Below are 26,949 nucleotides of genomic sequence, written 5' to 3' on the forward strand. Positions count from 1 at the left end.
AGGCACACCTACGCTACAGTTAAAAATCTGCAACATCAACACCCCTCCTTCAGAGCACAGGCACTGTATTTCCCACCTACAGAATTTAAATCTGGCTTGCCAGTCCCTGAATCTCTTCATAAATGTTACTTTGCTCACACTCCTACAGCACATCAAATCATAAAAACCATTTGTCTCCTCTCGCTCATATCTAACACACACGCTGGAAGCCCATGCCTCTCGCACACAAAACCTCCTTTACCCCCTCCCTCCAGCCTTTCCTAGGATGACCCCTACCCTGCCCTCCTTTCACTACAGACTTACATGCTCTCCAAGTCATTCTATTTCATTGTGCCCTCTTCGAATGTCAACAACCACACCTCAGCCCTCTGGATAATACATTTAGTAACCTCGCACCTCCTCCGACTTTCCAAACTACGGATTCTCTGCATTGTATTCACGCCACACATTGTCCTCAGACACAACATCTCCACTGCCTCCAGCCTTCTCCTTGTTGCAACATTTGCCAGCTGTGCCTCACACCCATATAAAAATGTTGGTATAACTATACTCTCATACATTCCCCCTCTTTGCTTCTGTGGATAACGTTCTTTGTCTCTACAGACTCCTCAGTGCACCACTCGCCTTTTTTACCCTCATTAACCCTTTCAGGGTTTCGGACGTACTAGTACGGCTTACGCACCAGGGTTTTTGACGTACTAGTACGCCTAAATTCTAGCACCCTCAAATCTAGTGAGAGAGAGCTCGTAGGCCTACATATGAAAGAATGGGTCTATGTGGTCAGTGTGCGCAGTATAAAAAAATCCTGCAGCACAGTGCATAATGAGAAAAAAAAAAACTTTGACCATGTTTTTCAATTAAAACAGCAAATCTGCACTGTATTTTTGTATGGTATTTATTGTTGTATTCTAGTTTTCCTGGTCTCATTTTATAGAATGGAAGACATATTACAGTAATTGAGATTATTTTGACTGGTTTTACAATGAAAAGTACCTTGAAATTGATCTCAAAGTAGCAGAAATGTTCGATTTTTACCAAAGTTCAAAAGTAAACAAATCATGCTAAGCGTCCAATACACGTCAACTGGTGAGTCTAATATTCTTTCAGGAGTGCGCCGATATTATTTATACCATTTCTACACTAATGCAGTAGTCTGCATAACAGTAAATCTTCTATTTTTTGTGAGAATAAAAATTCAAAGTGGAAAGCAAAAGAATGTAAGAGGGGCATGGGGACGTGACTAATGAACAGAGGAAATGTTATTTTAGTGCCAGGAATGTCTTTCTTGTTTATTCTGGACCCTATTTGGAAATTGGCATCTTTTGAAATTTGTGTGAAATTCGTACAATTGCTAAATTCTGACCACTGTATTGGATAGTTGAAATCGGTAAATGGGTGGTTTCTTGTAATCATTCGATAGAAAAAATGGAGTTCTAGTGAAATAGTTATGATTTTTGTCGACTAGTACACTGGAATTGGCCGAAAATAGGGCTCAAATTGGGCAAAATTGCCAATGTGTAAACATTGTCGAGACCGCTTACTTTGCGAGAGCATAATTCCATAAGTTTTCCATCAAATTTCATACTTTTGGTGTCATTATGATCGGGAAAAGATTCTCTATCATTTCATAAGAAAAAAAGAATTTTTTTTTTTAAATTTGGGCGACCCTGAGAACAAGTCTGGGAGAGGGCCTGGGGACCCTAAAAGGGTTAATTCTATGATTCACCTCATCTTTCATAGGCCTGTCTACTGACAAGTCCACTCCCAAATATCTGAATACATTCACTTCCTCCATACTCCCTCCAATCTGATATCCAATCTTTCATTACCTAAATTTTTTGTTATCCTCATCACCTTACTCTTTCCTGTGTTCACTTTTAATTTCTTTCTTTTACATACCCTACCAATCTCGTCCACCAACCACTGCAACTTCTCTTCAGAATCTCCCAAAAGCACAGTGTCATCAGCTAAAAGCAGTTGTAATAACTCCCACTTTGTGTTAGATTCTCATCTTTTAATCCCCCTCCTCTTGCCAACACCTGAGCATTCACTTCTTGTACAACCCCATCTATAAATAAATTGAACAACCATGGTGACATCACACATCCCTGTCTAGGCCTACTTTTACTGGGAAATAATCTCCTCCTCTCCTACATATTCTAACCTGAGCCTCACTATCCTCATAAAGACATAAAAATTTAATGTGTGTAATAATATCATACATCATAACCACTTATGTAGATGTTGGAGGAATGTTTTCATGGTTGATATACTGTACACTGTTACATAATTTTAGGAAGATAAAAGGCAATTGTCTATGTAGTAGGTTGGCAAACAGCAACCGCCCAGGGAGGTTCTACTGTCCTGCCAAGTTAGTGTAAAACGAAAGCCTGTATATGATGGTAGGATTGCTGGTGTCCATTTTTCTGTCTCATAAACATGCAAGGTTTCAGGTACGTCTTGCTACTTCTACTTACACTTAGGTCACACTACACATACATGTACAAGCATATATATACACACCCCTCTGGGTTTTCTTCTGTTTTCTTACTGGTTCTTGTTCTTGTTTATTTCCTCTTATCTCCATGGGGAAGTGGAACAGAATTCTTTCTCCGTAAGCTGTGTGTGTTGTAAGAGGCGAATAAAATGCCAGGAGCAAAGGGCTGTATAAATTATTAAATTTAAAAAGAGAAACTTTGGTTTTTCTTTTTGGGCCACTCTGCCTCGGTGGGATACTGCCGGTTTGTTGAAAGAAGAAAAAAGGCAATTGTAAATATGATTAAAACAATTGTTTTAACTGAGTGTATTGAGAATTTTCAACATGCTGAACCAGGGTAAGATTCAGACTGTAGTACATAACAAATTTGAGATAGGTTTACAAGGCATTCGGAGAAAATTATGGAATGACAGGTAAATGGGATAAATTAAATGCATGTTCCTTTGTAGCACTTAATAAAGCTCACATTTAAAGAAAGGTTCTTGAATATGTTAATGATACTTAATGCCTGTCAATTAAATGAGGGCCATTAAAGCTACATGTAACCTGGATTAGATTATTTTTAAAGCAAAAAGTGAGTTAAGCCATGTGTCTTGATAATCTACTTTTTCCTCAGAGGAAAAACTATAGTACTTCAGTTGCAAAATTAACATCAATGTTAAGCTTAATGAATTTAATCCACTCATCATCAATCAGTCAACCAATCAAGCTTATTCTCTATAAAGGTTACAATGCGGGGTTTACAGATTTTGGATATTGTGTGGTTTATTTTACTTTTATTAACACACTGGCCGATTCCCACCAAAAGCAGGGTGGCCCGAAAAAGAAAAACTTTCACCATCATTCACTCCATCACTGTCTTGCCAGAAGGGTGCTTTACACTACAGTTTTTAAACTGCAACATTAACACCCCTCCTTAAGAGTGCAGGCACTGTACTTCCCATCTCCAGGACTCAAGTCCGGCCTGCCAGTTTCCCTGAATCCCTTCATAAATGTTACTTTGCTCACACTCCAACAACACATCAAGTATTAAAAACCATTTGTCTCCATTCACTGATATCAAACACGCTCATGCATGCCTGCTGGAAGTCAAAGCCCCTCGCACACAAAACCTCCTTTACCCCCTCCCTCCAACCTTTCCTAGGCTGACCCCTACCCTGCCTTCCTTTCACTCCAGACTGATACACTCTTGAAGTCATTCTGTTTCGCTCCATTCTCTCTACATGTCCGAACCACCTCAACAACCCTTCCTCAGCCCTCTGGACAACAGTTTTGGTAATCCCGCACCTCCTCCTAACTTATAAAAACTATGAATTCTCTGCATTATATTCACACCACACATTACCCACAGACATGACATCTTCACTGCCTCCAGCCTTTTCCTCGCTGCAACATTCATCACCCATGCTTCACACCCATATAAGAGCGTTGGTAAAACTATACTCTCATACATTCCCCTCTTTGCCTCCAAGGACAAAGTTCTTTGTCTCCACGGACTCCCAAGTGCACCGCTCACCCTTTTCCCCTCATCAGTTCTATGATTCACCTCATCTTTCATAGACCCAACCGCTGACACGTCCACTCCCAGATATCTCAATACATTCACCTCCTCCATACTCTCTCCCTCCAATCTGATATCCAATCTTTCATCACCTAATCTTTTTGTTATCCTCATAACCTTACTCTTTCCTGTATTCACTTTTAATTTTCTTCTTTTGCATACCCTACCAAATTCATCCACCAACCTCTGCAACTTCTCTTCAGAATCTCCCAAGAGCACAGTGTCATCAGCAAAGAACAACTTTATGTTAGATTCTTTATCTTTTAACTCCACACCTCTTGCCAAGACCCTCACATTTACTTCTCTTACAACCCCATCTATAAATATATTAAACAACCATGGTGACATCACACATCCTTGGCTAAGGCCTACTTTTACTGGGAAATAATCTCCCTCTTTCCTACATACTCTAACTTGAGCCTCACTATCCTCGTAAAAACTCTTCACTGCTTTCAGTAACCTACCTCCTACACCATACACCTGCAACATCTGCCACATTGCCCCCCTATCCACCCTGTCATACATCTTTTCCAAATCCATAAATGCCACAAAAACCTCTTTAGCCTTATCTAAATACTGTTCACTTATATGTTTCACTGTAAACACCTGGTCCACACACCCCCTACCTTTCCTAAAGCCGCCTTGTTCATCTGCTATCCTATTCTCCGTCTTACTCTTAATTCTTTCAATAATAACTCTACCATACACTTTACCAGTTATGCTCAACAGACTTATCCCCCTATAATTTTTGCACTCTCTTTTGTCTCCTTTGCCTTTATGCAAAGGAACTATGCATGCTCTCTGCCAATCCCTAGGTACCTTACCCTCTTCCATACATTTATTAAATAATTGCACCAACCACTCCAAAACTATATCCCCACCTGCTTTTAACATTTCTGTCTTTATCCCATCAATCCCGACTGCCTTACCCCCTTTCATTTTACCTACTGCCTCACGAACTTCCCCCACACTCACAACTGGCTCTTCCTCACTCCTACAAGATGTTATTCCTCCTTGCCTTATACACGAAATCACAGCTTCTCTATCTTCATCAACATTTAACAATTCCTCAAAATATTCCCTCCATCTTCCCAATATCTCTAACTCTCCATTTAATAACTCTCCTCTCCTATTTTAACTGACAAATCCATTTGTTCTCTAGGCTTCCTTAACTTGTTAATCTCACTCCAAAACTTTTTCTTATTTTCAACAAAATTTGTTGATAACATCTCACCCACTCTCTCATTTGCTCTCTTTTTACATTGCTTCACCACTCTCTTAACCTCTCTCTTTTTCTCCATATACTCTTCCCTCCTTGCATCACTTCTAGTTTGTAAAAACTTCTCATATACTAACTTTTTCCCCCTTACTACTCTCTTTACATCATCATTCCACCAATCGCTCCCCTTCCCTCCCACACCCACTTTCCTGTAACCACAAACTTCTGCTGAACACTCTTACACTACATTTTTAAACCTACCCCATACCTCTTCGACCCCATTGCCTATGCTCTCATTAGCCCATCTATCCTCCAATAGCTGTTTATATCTTACCCTAACTGCCTCCTCTTTTAGTTTATAAACCTTCACCTCTCTCTTCCCTGATGCTTCTATTTTCCTTGTATCCCATCTACCTTTTATTCTCAGTGTAGCTACAACTAAAAAGTGATCTGATGTATCTGTGGCCCCTCTATAAACATGTATATCCTGAAGTCTACTCAACAGTCATTTATCTACCAATACATAATCCAACAAACTACTGTCATTTCACCCTACATCATATCTTGTATACTTATTTATCCTCTTTTTCTTAAAATATGTATTACCTATAACTAAACCCCTTTCTATACAAAGTTCAATCAAAGGGCTCCCATTATCATTTACACCTGGCACCCCAAACTTACCTACCACACCCTCTCTAAAAGTTTCTCCTACTTTAGCATTCAGGTCCCCTACCACAATTACTCTCTCACTTGGTTCAAAGGTTCCTATATATTCACTTAACATCTCCCAAAATCTCTCTCTCCTCTACATTCCTCTCTTCTCCAGGTGCATACACGCTTATTATGACCCACTTTTCGCATCCAACCTTTACTTTAATCCACTTAATTCTTGAATTTACACATTCATATTCTCTTTTCTCCTTCCATAACTGATCCTTCAACATTACTGCTACCCCTTCCTTAGCTCTAATTCTCTCAGATACACATGTTATAAAATACTAATTATAGAGGGGGCCACTATGACACCTAGCATGGCTAGGCATTTCGGGCAGACTTATAGTAATTCTTAACTCTAAATTATTACAGATTACGGAGTAAGTTGGTATTAAGATTAAGTGACTACATTATAGTTTGTGAATTTACCAATGTGAATGCTTTTGTTTTGGTACAATACTTAGTTCCTATATTGGAGTATCACAGGCAAACTTATGACTAGTTAGGATTCATTATTTTAAGATTAAGATTCATATTTCTGTGTTTATAGTCAAATGGGTGAGTGAGCGAGTGAAAATGTGAACCACCAGGTGGTTTTCGTGTAGTTAGTTGACGGGGTGTATCAGGGAGATAAGATGTTTTCTAATGGTAGATTTGAAAGTGATGAATGTCTCTGCAGTTCTAGACTTTTCTGTTAGGGTGTTCCAGATTTTAGGCCCTTTGACATACATTGAATTTTTGTAAAGGTTTAGTCGGACATGGGGAATGTCATAGAGATGCTTGTGTCTGGTGTTATGCCTGTGGGCCCTGTCACAACTATCAAGAAAGCATTTTAGGTCAAGGTTAATATTGGAATTTAAGGTCCTGTAGATGTAGATTGCACAGTAGTAAGTGTGGATGTTCTGAACAGGGAGTAAGTTTAGATCTATGAAGAGTGGGAGGAGGGTTTTGCCAGGGATGGGATTCAGTGATTATTCTTAGTGCGGCTTTTTCTTGGGTTATTATTGGCTTTAGGTGTGTTGCTGCAGTTGATCCCCAAGCACAAATAGCATAGGTGAGGTATGGATAAATGAGTGAATGGTATAGTGTGAGAAGGGCAGTTTGCAGCACATAGTATCATATCTTGGAGAGGATCCTAACCGTTTTGGATACTTTTTTGTTATGTGTTGGATATGGGTGCTAAAATTCAAGTTGTTGTCGAGGTATAGGCCTAGGAATTTGCCCTCGTTATGTCTGGCAATTAGAGTGATGTCGATCTTAATGTTAAGTTGCACAACACCTGCTCTGCTACCAAACATAATATACAGGTCCTCCATCACAAATTCGGCATCATTGGGACCTGTAGTGTGCCGGATTACTGAGTTTGCCGGATTACAGAGTCGTTAGGTTAGAATACACTTAATAAAATTAACCAACTTGACTTGCACAGTTCATTGAACATCGGCAAAAATCGAACATTTCTGCTACTTTGAGCTCAATTTCAAGGTACTTTTCGTTGTGAAAGCAATCAAAATCATGTCTATTTCTGTAATATATCTTCCATTCTATCAAATGAGTCCAAAAAAATGAGAATACAACCATAAAAACTATACGAAAATATACTGCAAAGAGGCGGCTAATGGCTGAGAAGTGAACTCCCTTATTTATCGTCCGTCTTTTTTATTTTTGTTGTACATTAAGAAGCATCTTTCCATCATACATTGCCCAAGTTTCAATGAGATAGCCCAACAAACAACTGAGAAAAAAACAAATATTTACCAAAAATCATATATGGCAAGCCCAAGCCAGGTACTGGAAATAAGTCACTTTGTCTGACTTTTCTGGGTTATCCTAGGTTCTCTATACATACACTGCTATGTATGATAATCTATGTAACTGTATTTGTGTATACCTGAATAAACTTATTTACTTCTAGTCTGTCAACTGAGCACAAGAAACCACCCATTCACTTATTTCAACTACCCAATAAAGTGGTCAGAAATTGGCAATTTGGCCAATTTCACACAAATTTCAACAGATGCCAATTTCATAATAGGGTCCAGAATAAACAATGCAGACATTCCTGGCACTAAAATAACATTTTCTCTGTTCATTAGTCACGGCTCTAGGCCCCTCTTATATTACTCTTGCTTACCATTTGGAATTTTTATTCAAAAAAAATAGAAGATTTACTGTTATGCAGACTGTTGCATTATTGTAATAATTGTATAAATAATGTCAACCCATTCTTGACTACGTATTGGAATTTGGACTGGCAGGCGGACAGGTATTGGACAGTGACGTCATTTGTTTACTCTTGAGCTTCACTAAAGAATAGAACATTTTCGCTACTGTGAGCGCAATTTCAAGGTACTTTTCTTCATGAAAGCAATCAAAATCATATCTATTTCTGTAATATATCTTTCTTTTTATTAAATGAGACTTAAAAAATGAGAATATAACCCTAACAACCATACAAAAATATACCGCTAAGCGGCCGCTAATGGCTGAGAAGTGAACTCCGGTATTTATGGTCTGATTTCTTTCATTTTTGGTGTAGGTTAAGAAGTATCTTTCCATCATACATTGCCCAAGTTTGAATAAGATAACCCAACAAACAACTGAGAAAATAATATAATAATAATAATAATAATAATAATAATAATAATAATAATATCTTTATTTACTACGCGTACATGTACATGGTATACAGGCCTAGCTGACATCAGTGACATACTACTATATAGAAAGCCACTTGTTATGCAGAGTATTTCAAGAAAATTAGGTCAGTGTCCCAGGATAACACCCACACTACTCAGCTAACACCCAGATACCCATTTACTGGTTGGTAAACATAGACAACAGGTGTAAAGAAACACGCCTAATGTTTCTGCCCTGGCTGGGAATTGAATATTTACCAAAAATCATATATGGCTAACCCAAGCCAGGTACTAAAAATAAGCCACGTTGACTTTTTTGGGTTATCCCATGTTCTCTATACATATGCTGCTATTATTTATTATTTATTTATTATCACACTGGCTGATTCCCACCAAGGCAGGGTGGCCCGAAAAAGAAAAACTTTCACCATCATTCACTACATCACTGTCTTGCCAGAAGGGTGCTTTACACTACAGTTTTTAAACTGCAACATTAACACCCCTCCTTCAGAGTGCAGGCACTGTACTTCCCATCTCCAGGACTCAAGTCAGGCCTGCCGGTTTCCCTGAACCCCTTCATAAATGTTACTTTGCTCACACTCCAACAGCACGTCAAGTATTAAAAACCATTCGTCTCCATTCACTCCTATCAAACACGCTCACGCACACCTGCTGGAAGTCCAAGCCCCTCGCACACAAAACCTCCTTTACCCCCTCCCTCCAACCTTTCCTAGGCCGACCCCTACCCCGCCTTCCTTCCACTACAGACTGATACAATCTTGAAGTCATTCTGTTTCACTCCATTCTCTCTACATGTCCGAACCACCTCAACAACCCTTCCTCAGCCCTCTGGACAACAGTTTTGGTAATCCCGCACCTCCTCCTAACTTCCAAACTACGAATTCTCTGCATTATTCACACCACACATTGCCCTCAGACATGACATCTCCACTGCGTCCAGCCTTCTCCTCGCTGCAACATTCATCACCCATGCTTCACACCCATATAAGAGTGTTGGTAAAACTATACTCTCATACATTCCCCTCTTTGCCTCCAAGGACAAAGTTCTTTGTCTCCACAGACTCCTAAGTGCACCACTCACCCTTTTCCCCTCATCAATTCTATGATTCACTTCATCCTTCATAGACCCATCCGCTGACACGTCCACTCCCAAATATCTGAATACATTCACCTCCTCCATACTCTCTCCCTCCAATCTGATATCCAATCTTTCATCACCTAATATTTTTGTTATCCTCATAACCTTACTCTTTCCTGTATTCACTTTTAATTTTCTTCTTTTGCACACCCTACCAAATTCATCCACCAATCTCTGCAACTTCTCTTCAGAATCTCCCAAGAGCACAGTGTCATCAGCAAAGAGCAACTGTGACAACTCCCACTTTATGTGTGATTCTTTATCTTTTAACTCCACGCCTCTTGTCAAGACCCTCACATTTACTTCTCTTACAACCCCATCTATAAATATATTAAACAACCACGGTGACATCACACATCCTTGTCTAAGGCCTACTTTTACTGGGAAATAATTTCCCTCTTTCCTATGTACTCTAACTTGAGCCTCACTATCCTCGTAAAAACTCTTCACTGCTTTCAGTAACCTACCTCCTACACCATACACCTGCAACATCTGCCACATTGCCCCCCTATCCACCCTGTCATACGCCTTTTCCAAATCTATAAATGCCACAAAGACCTCTTTAGCCTTATCTAAATACTGTTCACTTATATGTTTCACTGTAAACACCTGGTCCACACACCCCCTACCTTTCCTAAAGCCTCCTTGTTCATCTGCTATCCTATTCTCAGTCTTACTTTTAATTCTTTCAATAATAACTCTACCATACACTTTACCAGGTATACTCAACAGACTTATCCCCCTATAATTTTTGCACTCTCTTTTGTCCCCTTTGCCTTTATACAAAGGAACTATGCATGCTCTCTGCCAATCCCTAGGTACCTTACCCTCTTCCATACATTTATTAAATAATTGCACCAACTACTCCAAAACTATATCCCCACCTGCTTTTAACATTTCTATCTTTATCCCATCAATCCCGGCTGCCTTACCCCCTTTCATTTTACCTACTGCCTCACGAACTTCCCCCACACTCACAACTGGCTCTTCCTCACTCCTACAAGATGTTATTCCTCCTTGCCCTATACACGAAATCACAGCTTCCCTATCTTCATCAACATTTAACAATTCCTCAAAATATTCCCTCCATCTTCCCAATACCTCTAACTCTCCATTTAATAACTCTCCTCTCCTATTTTTAACTGACAAATCCATTTGTTCTCTAGGCTTCCTTAACTTGTTAATCTCACTCCAAAACTTTTTCTTATTTTCAACAAAATTTGTTGATAACATCTCACCCACTCTCTCATTTGCTCTCTTTTTACATTGCTTCACCACTCTCTTAACCTCTCTCTTTTTCTCCATATACTCTTCCCTCCTTGCATCACTTCTACTTTGTAAAAACTTCTCATATGCTAACTTTTTCTCCCTTACTACTCTCTTTACATCATCATTCCACCAATCACTCCTCTTCCCTCCCGCACCCTCTTTCCTGTAACCACAAACTTCTGCTGAACACTCTAACACTACATTTTTAAACCTACCCCATACCTCTTCGACCCCATTGCCTATGCTCTCATTAGCCCATCTATCCTCCAATAGCTGTTTATATCTTTCCCTAACTGCCTCCTCTTTTAGTTTATAAACCTTCACCTCTCTCTTCCCTGATGCTTCTATTCTCCTTGTATCCTATCTACCCTTTACTCTCAGTGTAGCTACAACTAGAAAGTGATCTGATATATCTGTGGCCCCTCTATAAACATGTACATCCTGAAGTCTACTCAACAGTCTTTTATCTACCAATACATAATCCAACAAACTACTGTCATTTCGCCCTACATCATATCTTGTATACTTATTTATCCTCTTTTTCTTAAAATATGTATTACCTATAACTAAACCCCTTTCTATACAAAGTTCAATCAAAGGGCTCCCATTATCATTTACACCTGGCACCCCAAACTTACCTACCACACCCTCTCTAAAAGTTACTCCTACTTTAGCATTCAGGTCCCCTACCACAATTACTCTCTCACTTGGTTCAAAGGCTCCTATACATTCACTTAACATCTCCCAAAATCTCTCTCTCTGTCCTCTGCATTCCTCTCTTCTCCAGGTGCATACACGCTTATTATGACCCACTTCTCGCATCCAACCTTTACTTTAATCCACATAATTCTTGCATTTACACATTCATATTCTCTTTTCTCCTTCCATAACTGATCATTCAACATTACTGCTACCCCTTCCTTTGCTCTAACTCTCTCAGATACTCCAGATTTAATCCCATTTATTTCCCCCCACCGAAACTCCCGTACCCCCTTCAGCTTTGTTTCACTTAGGGCCAGGACATCCAACTTCTTTTCATTCATAACATCAGCAATCATCTGTTTCTTGTCATCTGCACTACATCCACGCACATTCAAGCATCCCAGTTTTATAAAGTTTTTCTTCTTCTCTGTTTTTAGTAAATGTATACAGGAGAAGGGGTTACTAGCTGTATATATGTGATAATCTGTATTGAGAAAATAACTTTTTGTTTCAGGTTTATCATGCAGTACGAGTGTATATCACAGTTACCCCTGTATTATACTCCGTTTTCTCTAATATAAGCCCCCAAGACAGGGATAGGAGAATGGTATTCGTATACGTACCGTATCCTCTTCATAACTCCATTGAACTGCTCGGTATTATGCCAAATATTATTCATTCTGGAGTATTTAGCATGTTTTATGTTATTTATATTGTTTATTATGTCATATTAGATCAATTGTGATAGGCAAATAAGCTGTAGTGTTGATATTAGTGTAATAATAAAGCGTATTCTCCTGCTTCATGAGACTGAGCTCATGGCAACCAACAGTGGCTTCCAAGCCACTGTTTAATAGATAATGTACTGTGTAGGTGCTTTACATAATGAGAAGTATTTCTTTTATTCATTGGAACCATGACTAGGGCTAAAAGTAATCAGGTTAAGACAATAAATGGAGAAAAAGTAATTGGAATGACTTATGTAGCAAGTAGTGCCACCAAACAGTACCAGCAGGTTGGTGTTGTGACCCTGGAAATTTAAAATTATGCTAGCCAAGATTAGTGCCAAATAACTGAAGGAACCGGATAACTGATTGCCGGATTTGTGATGGCAGACATGTAGTAGGTTTTGTCAGTGTTAAGTGTAAGTTTATTGGCTGTCATCCAAGTCAATATTTTGAGCAGCTCCTCGTTAACAATGGTGTTGAGGGTGGCAAGATTTGGGTGAGAGATGACATAAGTCGTGTCATCAGCAAAGAGAATGGGTTTCAGGTGTTGGGATACATTTGGAAGATCATTGATGTGAATGAGGAAGAGCAGGGGACCAAGGACACTTCCCTGTGGCACTCCAGTATCAAGTGGCCATGTTGATGAGGTTGTGTCTTTAATGGTGACATACTGATACCTATTAGTAAGGTAGGATTTGAAATATGCAAGTGCATGCCCTCTTATACCATAATGGTCAAGATTGTGGAATAGGATGCCATGGTCTACTGTGTCAAAAGCTTTTCTTAGGTCAATAAAAATTCCTAGCAGATATTCCTTATTTTCCAATGCTGTGTAAAGCAGATCTACATCATTAGTACTTTTATTTTTCCTGAAACCAAATTGACAGGGGTTGAGTATGTTTTGGTCCATTATAAATGAATGTAGTCTCCTGTGCACGAGTTTCTCGAGGATTTTGGATAGCAATGGTAAGTTTGATATTGGCCTATAGTTCATATCTGTAGGGTCACCTTTCATGTTGATTAAAGATCATTATATGTATTCTGTTAGTCTTTGGCATTCCACATGAGTGCAACTAATGCTCTTTGCATTGCAGGTTGCAGCATTGATCCCTATGGCAGATGATTTCTCAACAGAGGATTTCTGTACTGTAGTATTTGATGAATTTTTCTTCACAAACATCAACCGGGAAAATGTTATGCGCCATGTCATGAAGTTGGTGTGGTACATTCATCCTAAGCTTCCACCTGCACGCCTTGACACACTTCAGAAAGTTCTTCAACCTGGACCTCATCATGTAAGTAAAAATATGTATCCTAAAGAAACTGTAGCCCATTGATGTTGTAAAGAAATTACACACTTAAAAAATATAAGATTATTACTTGGCAGATGCAACACCTGGAAATACTAAATATGTTCTTAATTTGTGCACCAACATAGAACATCTATTCTCATACCTCTCAAAGCCATATAGTCTATAAACCAGTGATAAGTCTTAATAAATATTTGTCATTGAATAAACACAAGAATGGACAGATATTCCAACTGTGGGAATTACATGTAGCAGGCTCAATGCTGCTACCAGCCACAAAGCCAGATACCTACAAAAACCTCTCACAGTGATAAACATCTGCAGAGTACCACAGTCAAATATTAGCCGTTTTAGTGAAAACCTAGGAAGTATGACAACTGATGCACACATGAATAAAGATCACTTGCTACTCTCAGGAGACTTCAATATAAATCTCCTGCAAGACCAGGACCCACATGTAACTGAATTCACAAACACTATGAGTAACTGCTTGTTGCTACCAACAGTAACAAAACCTACAAGAATTACAGAGACTATTGTTTCCCTATTAGACCACATCTGGACCAACGCTATATCCTCTTTAAAATCAGGCATAATCACAGATAATACCACAGACCACTACCCTACCTTTCTCATAACCAATCTAGGTAAATTACCCCAAGACACTACTAAAGTCATGTTCAGACTTCATAATGAGGCAGCCATTAATAACTTCACAACAGCAATGACAAATATTGACTGTCAAACTGAGCTAGAAATCTATGCAGATACTGACGAATGTATTAATAATTTTCTAAAAAAGACCCAATACCTCTATAAAAAGCACTGTCCCCAAAAATCTAAATAGATCACAGCTAAGAGACTGAACAGTCCCTGGCTAACACCCGGCATCCTCAAATCCATAAATATAAAGCACCTATATGAAAAATAGTACAGAATGGGTCACAACCAGAGACCAAATAAAACGTTACTCATCTATCCTAAGCAGCCTGATAAGAAGGGCAAAAAGCTTGTATTATGAGAACAGATTATCCATCTTAAAAGGTAATATAAAAAAGACCTGGAAAATCCTATTTATTTATTTATTTATTTATTTATTTATTTATTTATTTGGACATGATACATAGATGTACAAAGAAATACAGTGATTAAGTGTAACATGCCAAAAAACCCTTTTATGCAGAGCATTATGGGCAGGCTTAAAATTAACTTAAGGTTAACTAAGCAATGATATATTCAGTGGTAAAAATTATAGTAAACAAATAACAATTAAGCACAAATGAGTATTTCAAAGTCAGGTCATATGGTCATTTGCTGAGTTGCTGTGCATTCAATAGAATGGAGTATTCTATTAGGTATCAAATGATTTAGATAAAGAAAAATTGGATATCAAATTGGGGAGGAGGAGTATGGAAGAAGTGAATGTTTTCAGATACTTGGGAGTTGACGTGTCGGCGGATGGATTTATGAAGGATGAGGTTAATCATAGAATTGATGAGGGAAAAAAGGTGAGTGGTGCGTTGAGGTATATGTGGAGTCAAAAAACGTTATCTATGGAGGCAAAGAAGGGAATGTATGAAAGTATAGTAGTACCAACACTCTTATATGGATGTGAAGCTTGGGTGGTAAATGCAGCAGCGAGGAGACGGTTGGAGGCAGTGGAGATGTCCTGTCTAAGGGCAATGTGTGGTGTAAATATTATGCAGAAAATTCGGAGTGTGGAAATTAGGAGAAGGTGTGGAGTTAATAAAAGCATTAGTCAGAGGGCAGAAGAGGGGTTGTTGAGGTGGTTTGGTCATTTAGAGAGAATGGATCAAAGTAGAATGACATGGAAAGCATATAAATCTATAGGGGAAGGAAAGAGGGGTAGGGGTCGTCCTTGAAAGGGTTGGAAAGAGGGGGTAAAGGAGGTTTTGTGGGTGAGGGGCTTGGACTTCCAGCAAGCGTGCATGAGCGTGTTAGATAGGAGTGAATGGAGACGAATGATACTTGGGACCTGACGATCTGTTGGAGTGTGAGCAGGGTAATATTTAGTGAAGGGATTCAGGGAAACCGGTTATTTTCATATAGTCAGACTTGAGTCCTGGAAATGGGAAGTACAATGCCTGCACTTTAAAGGAGGGGTTTGGGATATTGGCAGTTTGGAGGGATATGTTGTGTATCTCTATACGTATATGCTTCTAAACTGTTATATTCTGAGCACCTCTGCAAAAGCAGTGATAATGTGTGAGTGTGGTGAAAGTGTTGAATGATGATGAAAGTATTTTCTTTTTGGGGATTTTCTTTCTTTTTTGGGTCACCCTGCCTTGGTGGGAGACGACCGACTTGTTGAAAAAAAAAAAAAACTAAAAAAACTAAAAAAAAAAGTTTGATAGGGTCACAAGTTATACATTTATGAGATACAGTTATTTAATATTTATTTAGTTGTGGGTGAGTAAGTGATTTTTAAGAAGAGACTTGAATTTATGAACAGACAGTGTTTCTTTTATATTCACAGGTAATGAATTCCAGATTTTGGGGCAGTTTATGTGCAATGAGTTTTTGCATAGTGTGAGATGGACACAGGGAACATCAAAGAGTGATCTGTGCCTTGTGTTATGGTCATGTGTTCTGTTGAGGTTGGTAAGGAGATGTTTGAGGGGAGGGTTTATATCCAAGTTAAGTGTTCTATGTATGTAGTAGGTACAATAATAAGTATGGGTGTTTTGTATGGTGAGTATGTTTAGAGTTTTGAATATTGGTGGAGTGTGCTGCTAGTAGTGGGAATTTGTTATCATTCTGGCTGCAGCTTTTTGTTGGGTAATTAATGGTCTGAGATGGTTTATTGTTATTGAGCACTCTGCACAAATTCCATAGGTGAGATAGGAGTAAATGAATGAGTGATATAGGGCCAGGAGGGCTGACTGTGGAATCTAGTACCGTATCTTCTATAGTATGCCTACGGTCTTGGAGATTTTCTTGGAAATTTGTTGTACATTTGTTTGAAATTTGAGTCTTTTATCAAGGTGGATTCCTAAGAATTTTCCCTCTATGAGCTTTGTCATAGGTGATCCATTTATCATTATGTTAAGAGGAACATCTGCAGCTCTGTTACCAAACTGAATGAAGTAGGTTTTGTCAGTGTTGAGAGTAAGTTTGTTAGCCATCAACCAGGTAGATATTTTCTGTAATTCGGTATTTACAGTATTGGCTAGCATGACTGGGCTTGGGTGAGAGAAGACGTATGTAGTGTCATCTGCAAATAGTGTGGGTTTGAGTAGTTGAGATGCATTTGGTAGGTCGTTTATGTAAACGAGAAAGAGAAGAGGGCCAAGGACACTTCCCTGTGGGACACCAACTGTAATTGGCTGTGCAGAAGAGTTTGCTCCATTTGTGTACACATATTGGCTTCTGTTGCTGAGGTATGACTTTAGGTAGTTGAGGGAGTGCCCTCTTATACCATAGTGTGACAATTTCATATGGAGCAAATCCTGGTCATCTGTATCAAAAGCTTTACGTAAATCAATGAAGATCCCCAGTAGGACTTCTTTTTTCTTGAGTGCAGTGTATATTTGTTCTAGCATGTGTATAATAGCATTTTTATTAGGCCTGAACCCAAACTGACAGGGGTTGAGTATGTTGTGGGAGATGAGGTAGGAATAGATTTGCTTATGAATTAATTTTTTGAAGATTTTAGAGAGAGGGTGTAAGTTGGATATTGGCCTATAGTTATTCAAATCTGTTTGGTCTCCTCCTTTATGTATCGGGGTGACCCTCGCTATTTTGAGAACTGTAGGGAATTTGTTAAAGACTGTTGCAATGATTGGTGACAGCACTTGTGAAGCTTTTTTGTATATTAAGGGTGGTAAGATATTTAAATCTCCTGTCTTGTTTTTTAGTGTGTTGATAATAAGGAAGACTTCTGTTGGGTTAGTCGGAGCTAGGAACAGTGTGTTCGGGTAGTTGCCAGTGAGGTAGTCATTGGGTGGGGTATTTGAGCTTGGGATTTTATTGGCAAGGTTTTTTCCTATGGTGGAGAAGAAATCATTGAGTCTGTTTGCTGTTTCAGTTGGTGGGAGTTGGGGTTCATCTGGTTTTGTTAGTTCAATTGCACTTTTTCCTGATACACATATCTTTTTTGTTCCTAGAATTTCTGATAGGGTTTTCCAGGTCTTTTTTATATCACCTTTTAAGTTGGATAATCTGTTCTCATAATACAATTTTTTGCCCTTCTTATCAGGCTGGTTAGTATTGACAAGTAACGTTTTGTTTGGTCTCTGGTTTTGTGACCCAGTCTTTACTGTTTTTCGTATAGGTGCTTTGTATTTATGGATTTGAGGATGCTGGGTGTTAGCCAGGGACTGTTCAGTCTCTTAGCTGTCATCTGTTTATTTTTTTTAGGCAGTGCTTGTTATAGAGGTATTGGGTCTTTTTTTAGAAAATTATTAATACATTTGTCAATATCTGTTTAGATTTCTAGCTCAGTGTGCCAGTCAGCGTTTGTCATTGCTGTTGTGAAGTTATTAATGGCTGCCTCATTATGAAGTCTGAATGTGACTTTAGTAGTGTCTTGGGGTAATTTGCCTAGATTAGTTATGAGGAAGATAGGGTAGAGGTTTGTGGTATTATCTGTGATTATGCCTAATTTTAAAGGGGATATGGTGTTGGTCCAGATGTGGTCTAGTAGGGAAATACTAGTCTCTGTAATTCTTGTAGGTTTTGTTACTGTTGGTAGCAACAAGCAGTTGCTCATAGTGTTTGTGAATTCAGTAACATGTGGGTCCTAGTTTTGCAGGAGATTTATGTTGAAGTCACCTGAGAGTAATAAGTGATCTTTATTCATGTGTGCATGTGGTGTGGGTTACAGGAAAGTGGGTGCAGGAGGGAAGAGGAGCGATTGGTGGAATGATGATGTAAAGAGAGTAGTAAGGGAGAAAAAGTTAGCATATGAGAAGTTTTTACAAAGTAGAAGTGATGCAAGGAGGGAAGAGTATATGGAGAAAAAGAGAGAAGTTAAGAGAGTGGTGAAGCCAGTTACTGTTGGTAGCAAGGTAAAATGAAAGGGGGTAAGGCAGCCGGGATTGCAGTTGCTCATGTTTGTATAAAGGCAATTGCAGTAACATGTGGGTGTATGGTAGAGTTATAATTGAAAGAATTAAGAGTAAGACGGAGAATCCTAGTTTTGCTAATAAGTAGTGGAGAGAAGTTGTTTGGATGAATTTGGTAGGGTGTGCACTGTTATGAGAGGGTTTTGAATATCAGATAGGGAGAGAGTATTGAACGTGGACTATTAGTCTCTGTAATTCTTGTAGGTTTTGTTACTGTTGGTAGCAACAAGCAGTTGCTCATAGTGTTTGTGAATTCAGTAACATGTGGGTCCTAGTTTTGCAGGAGATTTATGTTGAAGTCACCTGAGAGTAATAAGTGATCTTTATTCATGTGTGCATGTGTGCACTAAAATGGCTAATGTTTGACTGTGGTACTCTGTAGATGTTTATCACTGTGAGAGGTTTTTGTAGGTATTTGGATTTGAATTTAGCTATTATATATTCCCCATGTTCATCCCTTGTGCATGTATTATTGATACATTCTAGAGGGTCTGTGTAGTATATAGCTGTGCTATCCCCTTGTTGATCTGACCTACAGTTGTGTAACCAGGAATGGCATAGACATCTGTAGTATCAGGCTTTAGCCAGGTTTTGGTGAGAGTAGTGATGGACATACTGGCATGCTGTGAGGTCATCGTAATGTTTGCTTAAAGATCTGACATTGTAGTTAAAGACAGTTATGTTGTTGTTGGCTCTGAGGAGTGCCTTTGATTGTTCTGCTGTGTAGTAATTACAGTTCCTGTTTGATTCATTTAAGTTATTCAATAACAGGTTGGTATCAGGATCAATGCTTGTAATCATAAGATTTATAGTGAATCTATAATTAGACTTCAGTATAAAACAAAGTAAATATTCTAAAGCTAAAAAATGGCACCTGAATTATTTTAACAAATGTAAATGTATGAACTAAGGTAGTTCTTTAGAGCTAAAATAAAGGAGACAATATAAAAGGGACTAAAATAAGTTGTGGTGAACAAATAAAGTGATGATCAAATAAAGGAGCTTGGGAATATAATAGTAAAATAATGAACGTATTACACTTTAGCACCTGAGAATAGCACCTTGATTATTTTAACAATTGTGAATATATGAACTAAGGTAGTTATTTAAAGCTAAAATGATGAAAAAAAATATATAAGGGATTAAACTAAGTAATGGTAAATGAAGTTGAATGGACAGATAGTCACTATGATATAATATTGATTTGGGAGTAAGATCTGACTTGTAATATATATAAGTTGAGCAATTAATTGCACTATAAAAAGTAAAAAAAAATATGAGGTAGTTGGTACTAGCTAGTAAATGATAGTTCTGGGAATTGCACAATAATATAATTGGAATATACACTAATTGCACACACAATATAAAAGGGACTAAAATAAGTAGTGGTAAACAAAATTAAATGGACAGGTAGTAACCATGAATAACATTAATTTAGGAGTAGGATTTGACTTGCAACACAAAATTTTGAGCAATTAATAGCAATTAAAAAGAGTAAAAAGTATTTGAGGTAGCTGGTATAAGCTAGTAAAAAAAATAAAAATGCACAATAATGTAATAGTAACATACACTATATGCACCACATGTATATATGTGTTAAGGACACTTTTCTAATATGTTACAGAAATGTCAGCTTTTCTAGGGAAGGTAGAGAAATCATGTTCATTTGAGATGGTATATTGTTGTCCTGTTCATGTTTTCCTAACTAGTATTTTCCCATCTCGAGTGAAACACTGATGTATTTTTTTTCCTGTTTAAGTTTTCTCAACCTGAACAGAAGGTTTTGATGTTTTCTTGTTAGACACTCGTTGATGTATACTCCATTTTTCATTGTAATTGCTGATTTAATTAGGTCCTTTCTTTTATCGTATGAATGAAGCCTGATCATAATACTGTGTCTACTACCTTGTTTTCCTAGCAAACGTGTTTCTTTGATTTCATTGTTTTGCAGGATAACTTTTATGTGGCCGTGTATTATCCTGATAGCAGTTTCCTTGCACTGTGCTTGGGTTATGCCACTAGGAATGTGTGGGCTGTTTATTATAACTGCATCAGACAACTTACCTTGTTCAGTTTTGTCATCTTGGAACTCAAAGTATTCATTCAGTCAATGTGCATGTTCTGATTCCAGTCCTTGATTGCTTCTTCAACCTTCATATTTAGGGTTGTTATTTGCTCAGTGTGACTGGCTATAGCTGTTTTCAGAGTATTTTCTGTGTCAGCACTTCCCGATGTAATTCTCTCTTCAAGGTTTTGAATCTTGTTCTCGAGGATGGTTACCTTGGATTCATATCGCGCAAGTGTTGCTTTAATATCTTTGTTTTCATTTTCTAGAGTGACAATGTAATCGCTAATTGTGTCAGGAAGAATCATACCTGGGTGTTCTAGAGAGAATCCTTTGAAGGGAGTGGAGTTAGAGGGGGAGTCAGCCATGTTTGTTGTTGTTGATGTTCCCTGGGCGGTGGTGAGCGGGGGTTGATGATACACCGGCGTCCTGCTGGGTAGACATGTTGAGTTGTAGAGTCCTTGGTGTTATTCTTTTGTTACCGCTGCGATTTCCTTTCATAGTATCACTAAAGTAGATACTGTGAAGCTATGAAGGAGAAGGCTTGATTTCCCTGAGCGTGGGTTAAGTGATCGTCTGGCAGCAGAGGCAGTGTTTGGGTTAGCAGGGCTGTCTTCCTTAGATCTTCTATTTTGTCAAGATTTGGGTTACATTCTTAGTATTCTTGGGTCATTTTGTGGTCTACGTGAGTTCATGTAGTTGTACCTTCAATTAGGCCATCACAAGCTTTGATGAGCGATGGTTTCTTGAAGAATAAGAGCTGGTAGGATGCCACTGCTACCACTGCCGCTCACCGGCAAGATCATTGATCTGAAATTCTAGGAACAAAAAAGATATGAGGAAGCAGAACAATCAAACTAACAAAACCAGATGAACCCCTACTCCCACCAACTGAAACAGAAAACAGACTCAATGTTTTCTTCTCCACCATAGGAAAAAACCTTGCAGGTAAAATCCCAAGCTCAAATACTCCACCCAATGACTACCTCACTGGCACCTACCTGAACACACTGTCCCTAGCTCCAACTAACCCAACAGAAGGCTCCCTTATTATCAACACACTAAAGAACAAGACAGGAGATTTAAATACCTTACCACCCTTTATATACAAAAAGCTTCACAAGTGCTGTCACCAATCATTGCAACACTCTTTAACAAATCCATCGAATCCTCTACCTTCCCTACAGTTCTCAAAATAGCAAGGGTCACCCTGATTCATAAAGGAGGAGATCAAGCAGACTTGAATAACTTTAGGCCAATATTCAACTTACACCCTCTCTCTAAAATCTTTGAAAAACTAATTCATAAGCAAATCTATTCCTATCTCATCTCCCACAACATACTCAACCCATGTCAGTTTGGGTTCTGGCCTAATAAAAATACGAATGATGCTATTATACACATGCTAGAACAAATATACACTGCACTCGAGAAAAAAGAAGTCCCATTGGGGATCTTCATTGATTTACGTAAAGCTTTTGATACAGTTGACCATGACTTGCTCCACATAAAACTGTCGCACTATGGTATAAGAGGGCACTCCCTCAACTACCTAAAGCCATACCTTAGCAACAGAAGCCAATATGTGTACACAAATGGAGCAAACTCTTTCACACAAACAATTACAGTTGGTGTCCCACAGGGAAGTGTCCTTGGCCCTCTTCTCTTTCTCATTTACATAAACGACCTACCAAAAGCATCGCAACTACTCAAACCCACACTATTTGCAGATGACACTACATACGTCTTCTCTCACCCAAGCCCAGTCATACTAGCCAATACTGTAAATACCGAATTTCAGAAAATATCTACCTGGATGATGATTATCAGACTTACTCTCAATATTGACAAAACCTACTTCATTCAGTTTGGGAACAGAACTACAGATGTTCCTCTTAACATAATGATAAATGGATCACCTATGACAAAGCTCTCAGAGGGAAATTCCTTAAGAATCCACCTTGATAATAGACTCAAATTTCAAACACATGTACAACAAATTTCCAAGAAAATCTCCAAGACCGTAGGCATACTATCGAAGATAGGGTACTATGTTCCACAGTCAGCCCTCCTGGCCCTATATCACTCACTCATTTACCCCTATCTCACCTATGGAATTTGTGCATGGAGCTCAACAACAATAAATCATCTCAGACCATTAATTACCCAACAAAAGGCTGCAGTCAGAATGATAACAAATTCCCACTCCAGGTAGCATACTCCACCAATATTCAAAATTCTAAACTTACTCACCATACAAAACATCCATACTTATTATTGTGCCTACTACATACATAGAACACTAAACTCGGATATAAACCCTCTCCTCAAACTTCTCTTTACCAACCTCAACAGAACACATGACCATAACACAAGGCACAGATCACTCTTTGATGTTCCCCGTGTCCATCTCACACTATGTAAAAACTCAATTCACATAAATGGCCCAGATATCTAGAATTCATTACCTGTGATTATAAAAGAAATTCTGTCTGTTTATCAGTTCAAGACTTCTTAAAAACCACTTACTCAACCACAACTAAGTAAATACTGAATAACTGTATCTCATAAATGTATAACCTGTGACCCTATCAAACTATGTTTTTTAACTACATTACCTAATAGAATACTCCATTCTCTTGAATGTACATTAACTCATCTGATGACCATATGACCTGTTTCTGCACTACAAATCATTATTTTACTCGATTTGGTTCGATTATATTATACATTGTTATGCTACAAATTTGTACGACTTTAATGCTTCTTATTTGAAATACTCATTTGTACTTCATGTTGTAATTTGTTTACTGTAATTTTTACCACTGAATATATCATTGTTTAGTTAATCTTAAGTTAATTTTAAGCCTGCCCATAATTCTCTGCATACAAGGGGCTTTTGGCATGTACACCCAATCACTATATTTCTTTGTGCAACTATGTATCATGTCCAAATAAAAAAAATAAAAAAAAAAAGCTTACAATAAAGTATGTGAATAGAGGTTCCATGAAAACTTCTGTGGCTGTGGGATGAGACAGTAGGATCACAATTGGTGCTGTTGATGCCAACATAGTCACTGAAACACTGTTTGTAAAATCATTCTATTGTAAGCTTCATGGCTGAGAGGTAACAGTGTTGGACTTGGTACATGCAAGCCTGGCATTTCTCTCCGAGGACTTCCAAGTATAGCTTCAGCAGTTTGCCATTTCTATGAGAACATGAAAAATTTGCTTTCAACATTCTATGTCCTTGATACTATAACTGCCTTGCCAAAGTGCTATTTTTTATGCAAACTCCTATGACTTTTTAACAAACACTAACATTTTACCTGCTATGATGTTAATTTTACATGTTCACTAATCCTAGACTCCACTAACCATTATACATACATCTTAACCACTTCTTCACTGTTTGACCCAAACAAGTTTGACATCCCCTCACCCACCTTCATCTATCCCCTCACCCACCTTCATCCATCCCCTCACCCACCTTCATCCATCCCCTCACCCACCTTCATCTATCCCTTCACCCACCTTCATTCATCCCCTCACTCACTTCAACCCATTCCCTCACCCACATGCCCTCAACCTCCTGCTCATACATCAGAGGGCAGGATGGCTGTGGGCTGACACCTTCACCCAGCATCAGGTCCCCACCTTCATTCATCTCCCACAGTTGCCCTTCACCCATACTTTGCCCACCATGCTTTCATGTATCTCCTCTCTCCCCCAATGCTTACACCCACATATCTTCATTCACCTGCCTCTACCCATCCACACACCAATGCCTATCTGACCACACATTCCAGTGTCTCACAGGACATACAGCAAGTGGAGAGAACATGGGATGGTAGAAGTAGCATGCACCTGCAGGCCACTCTCACCCCTTGCTCAGATCCTCACTTACCATTTTTCACCTGGTACCCTGTCCACAGTAGCTCACATGCTCCCACCCATTAGCCTAAAAGACAATGGACTCACTCTGCAAGTCACTGTGAGACAAAAGGGAAAGAATGCAGCACATGCCATGTTTTCCCCTACATGTGCTCCACCATGTAAACTGATTATGTATGGTGTTTATGATGTTATATGGCATATTTTCACCAGTAATATGCCATATAACGAAAACATGTAGATCGCATGTTATCAAATGGCTTGGTGTACAGGCAGGCACTACTTTGCAGTGCTTCACTTTATGGCGTTCCAGTAATGCAATGGTTTTCAATTATACCCATTCTTCATTTATTCAGACTTCCTACAATATATTCACTACTCACTACAAGCTAAGGACAAAAATATTTTAAGGTAAGTAATGGGCTAGTAACACCTTCTCCTGTATAAACTACTAGAAAAGAGAAGAGAAAAACTTTATAAAACTGGGATATTTGAATGTGCATGGATGTAGTGCAGATGATAAGAACTGATGATTGCCAGTGTTATAAATGAAAAGAAGTTGAATGTCCTAGCTCTAATCAAAACAAAGATGAAGGGGATAGGGGAGTTGCAGTGGGGAGAAATAAATGGGATTAAGTCTGGAGTATCTAAGAGAATTAGAGCTAAGGAACGGGTAGGATCAGTTATGAAAGGAGACAAGGGAATATAACTGTATAAATTAAAAGATTATGTGGATTAAAATAAGGGTCAGATGTGAAAAGTGGGTCATAATAAGTGTGTATGCACAAGGAGGGTAGTGTAGAGAAGACAGAGAGATTTTAGCATATACACCTACCATCCGACTTACGAACTGCTTGACATACGTCCACTCGACTTACGACCATGCATCTTGCAGCTGGGCTGGGCCGGCTGATGCACACCGCTGTACCATATTTGATAATACTTGCAGCGGCAATGCGTCATGCAGGCAGCATCAGTTTGCGTAACCCTGCCCTATCAGCAGCATCATACTGTATTAACTGGACTAACTGGACAGTAAATTTCACCATGGCCCCTAAGATGAAGTCTGAATCTTGCACTGGAGATTGTGGCAAGAAAGGCTCTTACTCTCAAACTCTCTATTTGTTTTCACTGTTGCACATAAACCTGTCTGTATCTGTCTGTCTGTATATCTGTGTCTGTCTGTATCTCTGTGTCTGTTTATCTGTCTGTCTACCTGTGTGTCTGTCTACCTGTGTGTCTTTCTGTCTACCTGTGTGTGTCTTTATATCTTCCTGTGTGTCTGTCTTTCTGTCTACCTGTGTGTCTGTTTTTCTGTCTACCTGTATGTCTGTCTTTCTGTCTACCTGTGTGTCTGTCTTTCTGTCTACCTGTGTGTCTCTCTTTCTGTCTACCTGTGTGTCTCTCTTTGTCTACCTGTGTGTCTGTCTTTCTGTCTACTTATGTGTCTGTCTTTATGTCTACCTGTGTGTGTCCGTCTACCAGTGTGTCTTTCTGTCTACCTGTGTGTCTGTCTGTCTACCTGTGTCTGTCTTTCTGTCTGCTTGTCTGTCTCAGAGCCACTCATTAAGAGTGTAATTGGTCTTGAAGATGCCATATTAATAATGATAATAACAATAATAACCACTGAGGTGCATTAAATGTGTATAAAATGTTAATATAGACATTTTGCTTAATCCATCTATGATTTTTTTTTTCAAAATTATATAATAAACACGCTGCATAACATATAAACATATAAATTAACAAATATGAGATGTTTTTCTGGTCGGCTTGACAGTGAACAAAAACCATTCATGTCCGGGCTGGTAACAACAACAACAACAACATTTGTTTACATAACTCATGAACCTTCTACTCATTCTCTCTCTCGTTTATTCATTTAATCTTGTTTACTCACCTCTCACTCTACATTAAGACTACAGATATTTTAAGGTAAGTAATGGGTGGACACAATTATTGTATTATAGTTTAATAATAATAATATTATTAATATTAGTACATATGTATTATGTATTATCATGACAGAAATGTTAAAAGCAGGGGGGGATATAGTGTTGGAGTGCTTGGTACTTTTGTTTAATAAATGTATGAAAGAGGGG

General features: G+C 38.6%; 1 protein-coding gene across 1 annotated transcript in view; it reads left to right on the forward strand.

Annotated features, from left to right (window-relative positions):
* The window catches only part of NELF-B (negative elongation factor B), a gene marked incomplete at its 5' end in the record, with an annotated part of 239,586 nt that overhangs the window by 179,977 nt on the left and 32,660 nt on the right, over positions 1–26,949 (forward strand). Inside the window, 1 exon segment of the mRNA XM_070087477.1 lies at positions 13,586–13,786. Coding sequence (XP_069943578.1) covers positions 13,586–13,786 — 201 coding nt within the window.

The sequence above is a fragment of the Cherax quadricarinatus genome, chromosome 22 (assembly GCF_038502225.1).
Source record: "Cherax quadricarinatus isolate ZL_2023a chromosome 22, ASM3850222v1, whole genome shotgun sequence".
NCBI lineage: Eukaryota > Metazoa > Arthropoda > Malacostraca > Decapoda > Parastacidae > Cherax > Cherax quadricarinatus.